General features: G+C 43.2%; 3 protein-coding genes across 5 annotated transcripts in view; 1 reads left to right on the top strand and 2 right to left on the bottom strand.

Moving 5' to 3' along the window:
- The window catches only part of LOC147254311 (TRPM8 channel-associated factor homolog), a 9450-nt gene extending 8598 nt beyond the window's left edge, over positions 1-852 (bottom strand). The window contains exon 1 of one of the 2 annotated variants that reach the window (XM_086215899.1): positions 737-852. The gene's annotated coding sequence lies outside the window, so the exon portion shown is untranslated. The remainder of the gene's footprint in view (positions 1-736) is intronic. The other variant, XM_086215900.1, reaches the window with a different exon arrangement.
- Positions 662-9317, top strand: pnkp (polynucleotide kinase 3'-phosphatase). 2 transcript variants are annotated; one of them, XM_086215920.1, is made up of 18 exons: positions 662-1126; positions 1828-1874; positions 2096-2150; positions 2250-2371; positions 2486-2779; positions 3496-3575; positions 3701-3758; positions 3856-3963; positions 4171-4242; positions 4424-4472; positions 5019-5089; positions 5241-5333; positions 5441-5537; positions 5615-5676; positions 6595-6704; positions 7533-7620; positions 7697-7764; positions 8868-9317. In XM_086215920.1, the coding sequence occupies exons 1-18, from the start codon at positions 1006-1008 to the stop codon at positions 8986-8988; spliced, it is 1716 nt and encodes a 571-aa protein (XP_086072046.1). In that variant the 5' UTR covers positions 662-1005; the 3' UTR covers positions 8989-9317. The 2 variants fall into 2 exon arrangements, with proteins under 2 accessions (XP_086072046.1, XP_086072045.1); XM_086215919.1 differs by having other exon boundaries at positions 670-1126; positions 2096-2371; positions 8868-9316.
- LOC147254309 (complement C2) lies at positions 9196-15718 on the bottom strand. The gene is made up of 19 exons (XM_086215907.1): positions 15573-15718; positions 15344-15453; positions 14597-14741; positions 14321-14506; positions 13884-14057; positions 13683-13781; positions 13409-13542; positions 13187-13328; positions 12946-13080; positions 12725-12829; positions 12058-12195; positions 11807-11898; positions 11586-11697; positions 11211-11358; positions 10994-11067; positions 10187-10278; positions 9839-9971; positions 9711-9760; positions 9196-9579 (listed from the first exon to the last, which is right to left on the bottom strand). The coding sequence occupies exons 1-19, from the start codon at positions 15637-15639 to the stop codon at positions 9400-9402; spliced, it is 2316 nt and encodes a 771-aa protein (XP_086072033.1). The 5' UTR covers positions 15640-15718; the 3' UTR covers positions 9196-9399.

The raw sequence follows: 15718 nt of genomic DNA, 5'->3' as shown, positions 1-15718 counted from the left end.
AACAATAAATTGATATAATTTCTACAATCTTATGAGATAAGTCTCATCACCATACATTCTCTGAAATATTCTTATTTCCAAGAAAATCTGCAAAATTTCACATTTTGTATTTTTTGTCTCCACAAGTCTATAAATTTGGATATTTACAGAGATGATCAGGAGCAAAAACATAAAATGAGAGCAGAAGGAATGCAGGAGAACCTGTACATGGTGTTACGCCTGCTCACAAATGGAATGCAAATTGTGGCGAGACAGAACGAACAAAAACAAAACAGTGTGATCTTGTTGGAACGCCCATGTTCAACTGAGAAAATGTTTAACAGGCTCCTCCAAAACAAACAAAACACCAGTTGGAACACCTGGTCATCCTATAATGGAGATAATAGGCGCCAGAACAGTCCATCAGCTACTCATTAAAACAAATGTTATTAGACTAAGTATGATTCAAAAAGTTATAATAAGCAGATAAGCATTAAGATTTATATAAAAAAAAATTACAGCACAAAACATCAGTGTTTCAAACACTTTTGCTTTCACTCTAGCATGATGCTGTTGTTCCATGAATACTTTTCTGTCTGTCTGGCTGGGTGAAAGAACAAGGAGGGGATTTAGCTCGGTAGTCACTTATGTAACATTGTAGTCATTACCAAAACGATAATTTAGGAGAAAAAAAACTTTTCACGGGACCGTCCGATTAAAATCACATATTATAGTCAACAAGTAAAAATAAACTGACCTTTGCTTAGCCTGTTTGGAGTCCAGGAAATGTTGAAGTCATGAGCAGAACTTTTTGGAGGTAATGTTTCCAGTCGGGTATATTTTTGTGATGGACCGTGAGTGTGCTGTGGAACAAATGTCCCCTAGTTAGTTCTGGGGAACCAAGAGTTGCACTCAGTCGTCTGTCCTGTAAGTAGCAGCGTTACAGCGTTTTTGTACGAGTAATTAGTTTTAAACGTGTAAGTTCACATTTGGGAGCGAACACAGCCGTCGATTTAAGTCGCCGAGATGTCGTGCGTGCTGGTTAGCAGCTCTGGTGTTCGGGTCCCTCTGGAGGACGGACGAGCGGTGATGTTGGGCCGGTGTCCGGATACCGGAGTCACGGATAAGAAATGCTCCAGACACCAGGGTGAGGAAGAAGTTGACAAATAGAGCGTTCCAAGTCGTGATGTTGAAGAAATAATTTAAAGTGATTGTGTTCTAGTCACACACAGGCACATAAAGGTATGCAGGCACAAAAAGTAAAACTGCAGAAAATCAAAAACAAGGTAATGGTGAAAATTATGCTGCTTTTCACTTTATTAATCAGATTTGCTTCAAAATCTGATATTTCTCCCCAGCCCATGCTCCACCTAAATTGGTGAAGATGAGCCTGGTAATTTTCTTAATCCCATTGACGTGCCAAAATCAAAGAAACCAACCAATCGGGCCAATCCTATAATCAACCCCATGCAGTCGAAATATCGCTGGAGGATGAATGACGCAGTGCAGGATGTCATTCTTCTTCTTCTGCATGATTTTCTTTTGAATTAAGAATATCAGGGAGGGAAAGAGTTGCAGTTATTTTTATTGTCACTCAATCTGGCAATAATTCTGTCTTTAGTCACCAGGTCTATTGGATGCCAGAAAAAGTGAGAGAGTCAATGAACTGTTCACATAGAAACTGCCTTTTATGTACAGTGAAAGTGTGATTGAAAGAAGAATATCTGTGTGTGTGTGTGTGTGTGTGTGTGTGTGTGTGTGTGTGTGTGTGTGTGTGTGTGTGTGTGTGTGTTTGGGTGTGTGAATATTTTCTCTGCATGGTTGTGACTGTTCTCGTGTCTCCCCCAGTGAAGGCTGTGGCTTGCTTTGCAGACCAGTATGTGCTCATCACTCAGGTATGAAAACACACAGCTGAGTTTAGGCGAGTGTCAGCGTGTGTGTCTCCTCCCACTCAAGAAGCTTGCTGCCATGGCAACACCTGTTAAACACATGTTCAAAACACATGCTGACACACTTGCCTGTCATATTACTGCCTTGTCCTGCTGTTTAGCAAAAATCCAGTAAGCTGGTTGTTATTAATGCTGCTGCTCAACCTCCATGTTGCTTCCATCCACAGCTCGGTCCCAATCCCAGTTTCCTGGATGATGTGAAGCTGGGCCGAGGCCAGTCTGGTAAACTCACCCATGGGGGCACCCTCTACCTGGTCAATCAGCAGCACCCGTTTAAACTGCACTTCCCCTTGAGCTCAAACGGAACAACTTCCTGTGCAGCACCAAGCGAGAGAGCCGCAGATAAGACAAAAGCAGGGCGGGCTGGGAAAGAGAAGGAGCCAGAGTGGAGTCCGACTACGAAGCGCACTATCAAGGACTTCTTCTCCACCTCCCCCATGAAGGTTTTTTTTGTTGTTATTGACTTGACACCTGTTTGTTTGTGTTTTTCTCACTTTTGTAGTTTTACAAAGAAGATACTTTGTGAAGAATTAAATCATATTTGCGTTTCTGTGTAGTCGTCCAAGAGGCGGATGAGCCCAGAGAGGGAGCGCCCTGATAAGCGCCAAAGAAGAGCTGAGGAGGCCTCAGATGTACAGGTAAAGGAAGAGGAGGACGAGGAGGAGAAAAGGACAGAAGAAAAGCTGAAGCAGCTGCAGGAGTTGGCTGAGCAGTCCATGACAGAGAGCAGTAACAGTACCCAGCCTTCATCTTCCTCACGATCTTCATCAAAGACCTGCATGAAGAGCGTCTGGCAGCAGACCGGCAACCTGATGTTTTACACCGCTGCAGGCGTCAAAGTCAGCAACAAGGTGAGATGTGATTCAGTGGAAGATGAAGATTGTATCTGCTTATTAATTTATTCCCAATTCTCAATTAGACTTGTAACTTGGAAATGTAAACATCAGCTGAAATGGAATTAAATGCAGGCCTCGCAATAAGAATATCTTTAATAGGATAATACGATCTACGGCTGATCATTTTAAAACACGTTATTCCAGCTCCTCAGGGAAAAAACCAGCAGAGACGACACCTCAGTGAATAATCAGTATAATGTCAGTCTTTGTATTTGACGATGATCCTGAAGGTTGTAGGTAAAACGTGACAGGGATACAAGCTTGGGTCCTGCGAACTATAGATGCAGTGGGACACTTACGGAGGTTCTGGGTCATGGTAACGCGCCTGCGGGGCGGCACGTTTTCTCGGTACACTTAGGCTTAGGCGCCTGACCCATCAAACATATCAAACCTTGAAGTACAAAACTTCTTTATAAAAGTGAGTTTAATTTGCCATTACCATTGATTTATTTTGAATTAACACGTGACATAACTGTAATAACGGTTAGTTAAGGATTAGTTAACTACTAGTGAAAAGTCTAGTAATCGTTTACAAATGGTGTCAGTGTTAAAATTGCGGCTTGCAGCAAAGGTGGATAGGAACCCTAATGGGGGAAGACGTGGGGTCAGGAGGGTTAGGGCGAAGCGTTTCTTTAGAAAATACACATTCATCTTTGGTTCATCTTCTCCAGATCGCTGGCTTCGACATAGACGGCTGCATTATCACCACCAAGTCTGGGAAAGTCTTTCCAACAGCACCAGATGACTGGAAGTACGTCTGCACTCCTGAACCCCCCCCCCCCCCCCCCGTTTCAAAATATTCACACTAGCTGTGAGGCATTTCATGTCAGGATGATTGTTGTAAATTTTCTGCTTTATTTTTTGTTTAATAAACAGAATTCTTTACCCAGAGATTCAGCCTCGACTGGCCAGCCTGATCAAGAAAGGATACAAGGTGCAGAGGAGCAAAAATAAGGCTGCGAGATGAAAACCTGTCAGATGTTTCTTTTCTTCAGTTTATGTTGATGTCTGTCCTCGCTCGCCTCTTGTAGGTGGTGTTTTTCACCAACCAGATGGGGATTGCTAAGGGCAAACTAAGACCAGAAGTCTTCAAATCTAAGGTGGAAGATATCCTCACCACACTGCAGTTACCTGTGCAGGTGGGTGCCGTGTCCACACAGCCGGAACCTTCAACTATCAATGCATATCCACACTAACATACTTAAAGATTACTGTCTTTTATTCTACACACACAACAGCAGTTGATGCTGAGCTTGCTGTCTGAAAATATATGTTAGTCATGAAACTTCCTGTGTCTTCTCCTTACTATTCATGCACCTGATGTTTGAATCCCGTCTGTATCTCAGGTGTTTGTAGCGGCTGGTCCTGGTATCTACAGGAAACCTGTCATGGGAATGTGGGATCACTTGTGTGAGAAGGTAAGTTGTCAGCAGAGACACGCACCAACATTACTTCTTGGCCCCTTACAGAGTATTTACACAGTGGCAGACAGTAAATAGTTCAGATTAAACCCGGGAGCCACCCATCATTCAATCCTCACAGCTTTGTTTACTTCTCTTTGCACGTTTTGACTGGTTTCTGTGGATGATTCCTGCTCAGGCCAATGACGGTGTTCATGTTGACAAGACGCAGAGTTTTTATGTTGGAGGTGAGTACGCGCACATCGTCATTGAGTTTCATCAGCCTTTCTACAATAGTCTGAACCCTGGCCAGCTGCCTGTCACCTGAAAAACGATCTGACTTCAATCAGTCAGCCTATTGAATATGTTTAAGTAACAAAGAATAAAAAATAAGCAAAAAAGAAAAGAACAAGCAAAATCAGCGTATACACGTGTACAAATAAATCAATAAGCTACTTAGATAACATGGAACAGCATGTTCACCGTCTTCAAAACCTTATTGTAACCCGACTGTAAAACTAAACTCTCCTACATTATGAGGTGCTTCATCAGCTGCACAGAGGCAGTGTGGTTCTTAACCAGCTTCACTGGCTCCTTTTGTTCTTGTGATAGACGTACAGTATCTATGTTTGTCTAAGGTTCTGGGTGCCTGGTGCCAACAGAGCCATTTCAAATGGAGATTCTGTCATTTGAATTACCTGGAGGAAAGGGGTGCAGAACAAAAATAGAGATGCTGGGCAGCATTTCAACAGGTTCCACACTCAGATGTCCTCTGATTTCCTACCTATGCACAGATGCTGCGGGTAGACCAGAGAACTGGGCTCCAGGGAGGAAGAAAAAAGATTTCTCCTGCAGTGACCGACTGGTGAGACCTCCTCACCTCTTATGTCTGTGTTTGTTTTCGCTTCTCAGTGCCAGTCCTCACTGTCCTCCTCCTCCTAACCCCTTTGCTGCCACCTTGACTTCTTTCATGTTAGAATTGGTCTCTAAAGTCAAGATATGTCTCCCATTCGCAGTTTGCTCTAAATATCGAGCTGCAATTCCACACTCCGGAGGAGTACTTCCTGGGCTGGAAGAGCGCCCCCTACAGGCTACCTGAATTTGACCCAGTCAGTATAGATGCAATAATTACTGGAACTTAAAGCGCATTTACCTAAAGTCTCATGTGGATTCCACCTAGATCTCCTTTACCATTTTTCTCTATCTGAACTACTAGAGGAAGCTTGACTCCACCGCCAGGCTGTACGACCCACCTTCTGCTTCTCTCACCTCCAGCAAGACAGAGGTCATCGTCGCTGTGGGTTTCCCGGCATGTATGTGAATGGAGATGGTTTATCACTGTGTTTTTCATGCACTCGACACCCTCCTGATCTCCTCTGTTTCTTTGCAGCGGGTAAATCCACCTTCTTCCACACCCACATCGTCCCAAAGGGCTACGTGTATGTTAACAGGGTGAGTGGAGAAGAATACGGTACTGTTCTTTCTGTGAACACACCCAGAACATTTGGATTCATGCACAAAGAGTGTAAGTTAGCATTTTTGGCCATCTGGTTCCCTCGTCTCAATGGGTTTTTGGTTGAATCCCGGAAATACACGAGCTTAAGATATTTTAGTGTTTTGTCCTATGAAGACAGAAAAGAACAGCTCAAGTTAAGGGATCTGTTGCACCACTGTGAAAAACTGTCGATGTTTTGAGCGTAGAACGCAGACGGGCAGAGCATAGTGAGACAGCATCTTAAACACCAAGGTTAGTCACACCAAGCAATCATATGAGATTACCTGTCCCAAATCATGATCAGGTGATGCTCATCAAAAAAAAAACCAATATGAGCATAAAATACTGTGTGCAAAATGTGTTCAGAATAGTCACACCTTATATAGCTGAGAGGTCTTCATTTGGAGAAGCTTGAAGCTTAAAAGGCGTCACACTAAAACATGCAAAATGTTTCAAATCCAAAAGGCACATACACACACACACACACACACACACACACACACGGTGAGAGAACTGAATAGGTGCAGCAGTAAATATCACACTAGTTACTAACAAGTGGCTAACTGAGCTCAATCTTAGCATAGTGTTTGCTTTGTATTCTAATGATGGAATTTATGCTTCAAAATTCCTAAATATTCATTTGTTCAAGATCTTGATGAACATAACATATAAGTAACTATTTGTTTGCCACTGATCTTATTATCTGCAGTTATCAAAAATCGAAGGGAAAAGTCCCATTAGCTTTTGGTCAAGGGAACCCATGGCCATGATTCGTACTTCTTTGTTTTATTGTTTTGAAATCATCCTGATGAAGGCAGTGGAGATATTTGTCATGCTGTTGTGGTCAACCTTCAGTGTTGCGTCTCTTTTGTCAGGACACACTCGGATCTTGGCAGAGCTGCGTAGCCGCTTGCGAGCGTGCTCTGAAGGAGGGCCGCAGCGTCGCCGTAGACAACACCAACCCAGACCCCGAGTCACGCAAACGGTAACCCACAACTGCTGCAGAAGACGGTGGATGTATTTTTGCATGCCTCCTTACGTTTGCATGCGAGCCACATGCAGACGGATGAGTATATTTGTTGTGTAGGTGGTGACGCTTTCAGCTCATACAAGTCAAACAGATGAAGATGAATGATAATGCATGTAGAAATCATAGAAGTACTTTTAATCACACTACATACCAACTTTTGTTTCTTTTTTATATTTAGGTAATATACTTCATTCGGTGGTGAATAAGGTCACTCAGAGTGTAAATGATTATGTCACATGCCGCAGGCTTGTTGCCACAGTAACTGCATTTACTGCAGTTACTTGTTTTATGGTTGTTCTGTGCCACACAGGAGATATGGGAGAACGCTCATATATTGACCTAATTTCATAGTAAAGTAGCTTGGTACTGACGATATTTGGTGCCTAGCATTACTAAAAAGTGAAATCTATATAAATGCCTCTACTTAAAAAAAGTTACCTTAGGGATGCTTTTAGAATCCATGGAGACCATGTAAGTGTAAGTAGTTAAAGAAAACAGCCTTTAAACAGGAAGAAACTCTGAGAGGAGCCAGACTCAATGCGGGTGGACATCTGCCTCAACTGGTTTGACTGAGAAAGAATGAAGAGGAGAACAATGGAAGGAAGGAACCAGTGAAGAAAAGCTGATTGAACTGATTGAAATATAATCTATTTTCCATGTTCCTTTTAGCACACGTGAGACTTTCAAAAGCAGTTTGATGATAAGAAACCACTCTTGGCAAGACTAGTTTTTTTTTCCTGCTGCTTGTTTGGGAATATTTTACCTGTTACTTCTATTTTCCAGATATGTGGATGTGGCCCAGGCAGCAGGAGTGTCCTGCCGTTGTTTCCTCTTCTCTGCATCTCTGGATCAAGCCAAACACAACAACAGAGTAATAACAATGTCTCCACACACTCACGTTGCACTCAGTTTTTGTTGGGTTTCTAATGGATCATTGTTGTTCTCAGTTCCGTGAGATGGCTCCCTCAGACAGCAAACATGCCAAAGTCAATGACATGGTCTTCCACAGCTACAAGTAAGTGATCCTAGAAGCCTTTTAACACCCCATGAGTTGCAGTCAAGCTTAAGTTTATGCTTCTTAGGCCAGTTAAGTGGACCACTTTTGTTCAGCCAGTATACATGAACAGGGAAGAATTGATGTGTTCACCAAAGTATGTCCCCCTCTGGAACCTAGGTGCGACATTACTAAATTTTGGTTGTTTTGTCTGTCTAGACATAGGTTTTCACCGTAGTGGCATCCACCATGATGACACCACATGTCAGTCCCTGACCAGTCCAGGCCGTGAAACAGGTCCCTTGCATGGGCTAACGTGGGATGTCCATTGACATCCATTGTTGCCATATATTTGAGTTGCAGATGAATTCATGTTTATTATTTCACCCCAGGGGCAGCATGGCTCAGAGGTAGAGTGGCCGTCCAGTGACCGTAGGGTTGCTGGTTCGACCCTCACTTCCTCAGGTGACCATGTCGAAGTATCCTTGAGCAAGATACTGAGCCCCTAATTGCTCCTGATGGCCCTGTGACAGACTGCCGACCTGTCCAGGGTGAACCCCGCCTCTTGCCCAATGTCAGCTGGGATAGGCTCCAGCACCCCACGACCTTTAACGGATAAGCGGTATAGAAGATGGATGGATGGACTAATTTCACCCACAATTCATTTTTTATAATTAGTTACAACAGCTAACAGTTATTCTGAGCAAACGGCTAATTGGTCACTATTTTTTGATTGCACAGTCGAAGATGGTGGACTTGCATAGGGAGGACTATAGGCTTACATGCAGGACCCCCTCATGGCCCAGAGAGGCCGGGCACTGACATGACTGTGTGCTGCTAGACTTCTAGGTTTAACTTTGCAGGGGGACCTACAGAACCTGCAGAACATGCAGGTCAGTTTGCAGGCAGGTATATCGTATTAGATCCCGATACTCATTAGCTCGGTGCGATAGTCCAGCTTCACAATCATAGTCGGACTAACACAATAAATCAGCTTTTTTAACATTATGCAAATGCTTTGGTTGCTATGTGTATAAATTTGTATGTTTTCTTACTGTAAATCAAGAATAATTGCACACATAAAAGCATTTGCTGTAAAAAAACGACTCTCTCTCTGTTGACAGGAAACACTTCGTGGCTCCTGCTCCCTCTGAGGGATTCTCTGAGATTCTCCACATCCACTTTGTCCCTGACTTCAAAGACAGCCAATCAGAAGCCCTGTTCCGCCTGTTCTCAGAAGGCTGATTGGACGGATCACTCTCTTTCATACATTTCTCTTGATACCACCCAAAGAAAAAGATCACAACTTGCGATGAATTGAACAGTGAAATGATTGCAGAAGCAAGTAGACTGGTGTTCGTCAGTTTACTGTTAACGTAGATTCTCAGTCGGTTAAAGCGGTTCTTCGTCTCTCATGTCCATGTGTTGAGTTTACAAAGAACAAAGCCGAAAAACAAGCAGTTGCTTTTATGTTATAGAAGATTTGATAATTGTTTGAGAAAAAGACTTATGAGGATATTCCACTTCCACTTGACAATAAAGATTCAAAACACAAGATGATGACAATTATTTACACACAAGTAGTCCAGTTTACTTCTTCATCATTATCATCATCATCATCATCATCATCATCCCATCAGACTATCCACAATTCTCTCAGTTGTCATCAGGCAGGAACTGGATCTCCCTGCCCAGATGCTGTCTCAGCCAAGGTATTATCTCGAAGACGTCGATGTGAAAGTCTCGAGCGTCCGGAGGTGGACTGTCAACGCTGTACCTCACATTTGAGTGCAGGCGGTCACAAACATTTATAGTACCCCAGCTCACTACACCCACCTGGGGATGAGGACAGGACAAATATCAATGTGTTGCAGGTAATCCTCATATTCTTGAGGCATAAAAAATTTATATAAAATGCAATGCAGTGTGTGTTTGCGGGTGTTGTGAAGCAACTACGAATCTCTGACCTGAAAGTAGCGCTGCCTTTTCTGGAGAAACAGAGATCCGCCTGAATCACCTGCACAGAAACAGTCAATATGTAACCGTGACTTAAGCACTGTCACTCAAACTTGACTGATTCTGACACAATCACGACCTTTGCAGGTGACCGAGTCCTTGAATCCCGAACTGCCACCAGAACAGAGGAATCTGCGGGGAACATACTCATCCATGGTCACGTTTGTTGGCTCTACGAGGGTTTGTTTGGCCTTCTCCACACAGCCAGGCCTCTGCAGATGGCAAGGCAAGGCAATTTTATTTGTAGAGCCCATTTTCACAAACAGTTTGTCTCAAAGGGCTTCACATGGCATCATAACAACATCCTCTGCCCTTAGACCCTCACATCGACTGAGGAAAAACTCCATAGAAAACCCAGATGGCAAATACAATCCAGTATAAAATTTATGAGCATGAGAGCAGCCCAGTCTGATACCCACTCACTCACCTGACTCTTGATCTGAATGTGTGTATCTTTGCGATCGGTGTTCTTATGGATAAAAGAGGCTGCGGTCGTCTCGTGTGAGAGAAGTTCCTTTCCTACACACGCATGCGCACACACACACACACACACACACACACTTCACATGTAATTTTAAGTCGTAATCCCCCTAATTAAGATGTTTTCAGTAGGGTTTGATGGTTTGTGAGCAGGATTACACAAAAACTACAATGCCCATTTTCACCAAACGTGGTGGAGGATTTAGAGTGAGCCAAGAGAGAGCTCAATCAGTCATAGAACAGTGTAACAGTGGCAAGGCCGCTAATTTCACCATAGAACAGTAAACCGTTTTCACTGGACTCCACGTGGTCACATATTTTCTAAACTCAGCCCAACAACCCAACCTGAAGACATCTAGCTGGCTATAAGACAGTCATACCGCCACCTAGTGTTTAGCGGTAGTAACATGGTGCAACAAATCATGTGATTAACATCAAAGTAACTCTTTGTTCTCTTTACATAATGAATGGCACCACTATATGTAGTGTGTGCTCTCTCGTGAATGCAGGATATTTACATCACAGCTCACACATTAATCTGCTGCTTCAATCAAAATCAAAATATTGTCAGGTTTCAATTTCCCCTCACGCTACACTCATTGCAGCTTTAATAAACTCAAGTTTCAGGGCCGAAACTTTGCCATGGTGGAGTTGCAGTATGTGCTGTCTGGGTTTTGTAGCATGAATGCATCCGCAACAAACGAAGATAATACTGAATTCACAATCACAGTGAATCTGTCTCAAGGTCACGTACTGGTTTCCTGACAGGTCAGGTGGATTTTCTTCAAGGCTCGGCTGGCTGGTACAGTACACGGCATGCAGATGGGTCTGTTGTGTGACAAAGCGTACACACGCACTTAGGATGGAAAGACAAATGTACACTGCCCGCTTGCACTTTGTTCATCATGACAAATTAAAATCAAGTTACTGGCTCCAGAGAAATCGTTCCAGTAAGTGGTTGGACGTCTTACCGGGCCTGCCAGGAGAGAGGGATGCTCTTGTTCACCTGTATCAGGGCGACGTCATAGTCATAAAATTCGGACACATTTCTGTGTTTAAGCGCTTTAATGTTAAACTGCGGATGTATGATGACTCTCTTGGAAAGCGTCCAGCCTCCACCTGCAATCAAAGACGATAATCGTAATGCTAACATCAACCTGTACTAATCAAGTCTTGCTGCTAGCTATGATAACTTGGGGAGTTGAGGATGTGAAGAAGTCATAGGAGCAGAAATATAGCACCAAATATTTGATGACAAAGTTCACAACACAGCCATTTTTTCTTGTACTTTTTCCATTCTTAGATAAATCGCTTATTGCAGTATTGTTCCCTATACTGTCACTGACCATACTGGATTTCCACTTGCTGAGGAACTGTGTTCATGCTCAGTTTGTTGAAGCAGTGAGCAGCTGTCAGGACCCAGTTCTCGCTCACAATGGATCCACTACAGGACACAGACTGTAAGTGAGAAGAGTGTGAATATTCACTTTTGGAAATGAAAAAACAACAACAAACAAACAGGTGAGAAAGCAAATGTGTTATTAATGTGAGTGTGTACAGCTCTCACAGGTAGAGTGACGTGCCAGGGTCTGGTGTAGGCTGGTTTGTACTTGGACACTTTTTCCTGAGCTACCCCACACATTGTCACACTCTGGTCACCTGTCAGGTTTAAGATTTATTCTTGATTATTGGACCTTTCTATTTTTCTTTCAAGGTTTATGATGAATCTGATGAATTGACAGCTGAAACCAGAAAACACAGAGGTACCCAATGGAAGTCTTGGGTCTTACAGTTGATAGCAAACATGCTTCTACTCACTGATGATACTGTTAAACACCTCTCCCAGTGTTTCATAGTTTTCCAGGATGAAAACGTGCATCTCGTTACGTTTCCTGGAAGCTAAGGAGTTCAGCTCATCTTTGTTCACCTCCCTCCCGATTCCAAATACATAGACATCTGAAAACACACACGCACAAATGCATGATGCCGACATGTATTTAGAACATTTGTTTTAGCAATCTGTCACAGTTTTGATGACACAGGAAATGCTGCATTCGATCAGTTGCACTCATCGTGTCAGATGAGTAGCTTTTGACATTTTAAAAGGAACACATTAACTTCTTGGGGGGAATACACTTGTTGTCCCTCCTCGGAGCCAGATAGAAGATAAGAAGATTTCTAGCCACTTTTTAAGAGAAGATGAGGAGGATTCTGCTCAAAATAAGATCCTGAACCTGATCTACTGTATTTGAACCATAGAACACAGAGGAGGAGCTACAGATTTTGAGATCTGAGCAAGACTGAACAATGCCACACAGCCCTTCACTTTGCAGAGCTAACTAGCGGTTAGCTGGGGTTCTTCGCTCCTTAATGTAGCAGAGAGGAGATAGGGGTATCTACATATCTCATTGTCTGACTCTATGGAGTTTGCACAAAAAAGTGTAATGTTTTACATCTGTAGTTTGATTTTATTGTCTCCCGGTACCTAGCCTTCTCTCGTTTGTGTGGTCATGAGCAGCGTTACTGTAGCCCAGCAGATGTCGGATCTGGGCCAGAGCTACCCGAGGACTGCTGCCTGTGTTAGAGAAACCTGCGGGTAGAGGGTGAAAAAGGGGATGAGTAAAGCTCTTGTAATAGTCTTAGAAGAAATATGGAAAGAGGCTAAGATGACATGTGTGTTAATAAGTTTGAAATTTGTGTCTTTACCATCGGTTTGTATGATGATGATGTTCTGTGTCTCGTTGAAATGGCTGCTGACTCTGCTTTCTCTGAAGAAGCTGATTTCCTCCTTGACACTTTGAAGCGCTGCATAAATGTTGGTGCCCGTCTTACGCCCGTGGCCTGCAAAACAAAGCATTTCTTAAAAGTTTAAATTCAGACCAAAGATTAAGGATTTATGGATGAATGGAGGAAGAAATCAAGGAAGGAATAAAAAGAAGGATCCTACTATGGTAGTCAAAGTCCATCAGGCTCAGGATGACATGCTCAGAGTCACCACTTAAATCCGTTTCTCTGATGTTAACAATCGTTTTAACCTCACTGGCAAATGACAAGATGTGGAACTTCATCTGCACCTCATAGCTGTCCAACTAGACATGGAGGAGACTCGTTGTTTCTCTGTCAATCACATCTCTTCTAGTAAATGAGATCAAGCTCATTTGTCACTCACCTTCCTGATGAGAGCGATGGTGGCTTCCCTGGATTTTTCAAAGTCCTGCTTTTCAATGCTGCCGGATGTGTCAAGTAAGATGTAGACATTCATGCGACTGCCCTCAGCCACGCGGAAGGTTCGAGCAAAAGTTACTAGAAAGAAAGAAAATATAATAATCCATATTTCTGCACTTCATTTGACTTTGGATGGTTGATTTTCTTGTATTTCTCTTTCTCTGATCATTTGTGTTGCAAAGTTGTTCAAATAATCCAACCACGTTATAGCCACCTGCCTTTCTTTTTGGAGTCTGGTGTGAGAACATCCATAACTCCTGCAAGGGATCCTGCCATGGCTTCTGTCACAACACCGGGGGAGTCAAAAGAATTCCGGCCTGCAGTCGTGCAGAAAGAATGTTTTGAAATTAAATAGATGAAGCGTTATAGTATTTGCAGCTCAGTTTCTATAAATGCTCATTTGAAGAGTTTCTTTGTACCTTGGCACCGTGGCGTTGCTCCGCTCCACTCCCTGCTCTCCAGGCAAACCCTCTCAGATGATCCCAACAGATCCAGACCAGTTAGACATCTGTAGATCACCTTCTCTCCTGTGTAAAAGCGGTTCCCCAATCTCTGGGCCCCTGCCGGGGTCCCTGGATTGTTACAGTCTTCAGCTGCATGGAGACAACAAGGACAGATAGACAGTCATGTTGGAACATCAGTGAAGTTGCCTGTATCCACATTCAAAGTTTCTAAGAGTCCGTTATAGGGATAGTTTTTAATTCATTAAAAGCAGTTTAGCAGCAGGAAAACCTCAGTATGCAGTGTTTGGTTGCTGGATTCAACCACGGATTTCATCTAAGGGGCCAGTTATTCGTGTTCCTGGTCATTCACATTAACTAAATGTTTAGTTTCTAATTCAAGCGTTCTCCTTCACCGTGGTTGTCACAGATAGGAGTGGTCCCTGTCCACTCCCCGGACAGGGTGCAGTTCCTCTGGGCTGACCCATACAGGGGGAACCCTTCCTGGCAGGAGAAGCTCTGCGTGGTTCCAACACCGAACCACTGATCTCTGGGCCAGAAGTCCCCGTGATCCAGCTGAAGCTGACCTGGACATACGACATCTGAGAAAGGGGCGTGAGCACGTGGAAAGATTATGAAGATGAGAGGCCTTTTGTGGGATTGTAACATGAATGTGTCAGAAAAAAAGTTACCTTTGCATGTGGCGCGCAGAACTCTGCCATTAGTTGATCTCATGGGGGACCACTCCCCATCAGCACCGCAGAGCCTGTAGCTGAGTGGGAAAGGGTATTTCCCAGGACCACAGTGATAGGTCAGCACGCTGCCCTCCAGCCCTCCCTGAGGAGGAGACACTTGGCTGATTTTGGAGTTTGGGAAATTAAGTAACAAGGAACCCTCCAGTAAAAAGTGATTTTGGCTGTTTCACTTCCCACCTCTACTTATTCAAGACCAGAAAATGAAACTCCAGATTCAGCATGTTCTTCACTTGAACTTTTACTGAATTAAATACCATATTCATTTCTTCCTCCCAGGAGTTAATGTACCTCGGGCCTGCTGAGACATTCCTCTCCTCCGATTTGCTTTTGCATTTGAAAATGAAAAAAAAATAGACATTGTATGCCTCTGTTTCCAGAAAACACCTGATAGAGCTCAAAAATCCTCCTTGCCGAGAGTAATAATAGTAACCCTTAAAATCTCACGTTTACTGCATCTCTACTTTTGCTTCACTATTTCGTCATACACAATATTTTAACCTTTTGACACCCCCCCCTTTTTTTTTGTTTCTTTTAACCTCTGGACTTCACCAGCAATGGATTGTTGACTATCTTCATAAATGACCCAATAAGGTTATTCAATACTTAACATAAAAATACACAGACTAAGGAGCATCTGTCACTTCTTGACCTTTTCTCGAACACATCCTGAGAAAGAAATCTTACCTGTGAGTATGTGACATGTCCACCTTTGATGCTCTCTGATGTTGAGCAGTTCAGAGGCAAAGGATCGTCATAAGCTTCATAAAAATCATTCTCATCCTCCTGCATCGACACTAGAGCACACAGGGACACGCACACACACACACACACACACACACACACACAGCCATATTTTCATGTTTGGTATATAAATATGATATTGACAAGTTTGACATAGAAGTGAAAAACTCACCCTTCTGGACGGAGAAGCAGAGCAAAATCCACAGAATTGACCTGACAGCCATTACGGGCGACTGCATCAGCTTTATTTGTGTCTTTGAGTGACAGGAACCACAGCGCAAGTGTGTGCAGTCAGCTGCTTTATTTGATGAATGATTA

Source organism: Aulostomus chinensis, chromosome 10 (genome assembly GCF_037954235.1).
Source record: "Aulostomus chinensis isolate RoL2024-O1b breed Wild chromosome 10, RoL_Achi_v1.0, whole genome shotgun sequence".
NCBI classification, from domain to species: Eukaryota; Metazoa; Chordata; class Actinopteri; order Syngnathiformes; family Aulostomidae; genus Aulostomus; species Aulostomus chinensis.
Note: the sequence above shows the minus strand (reverse complement) of the source record. Positions and strands in the feature narration are given on the sequence as shown.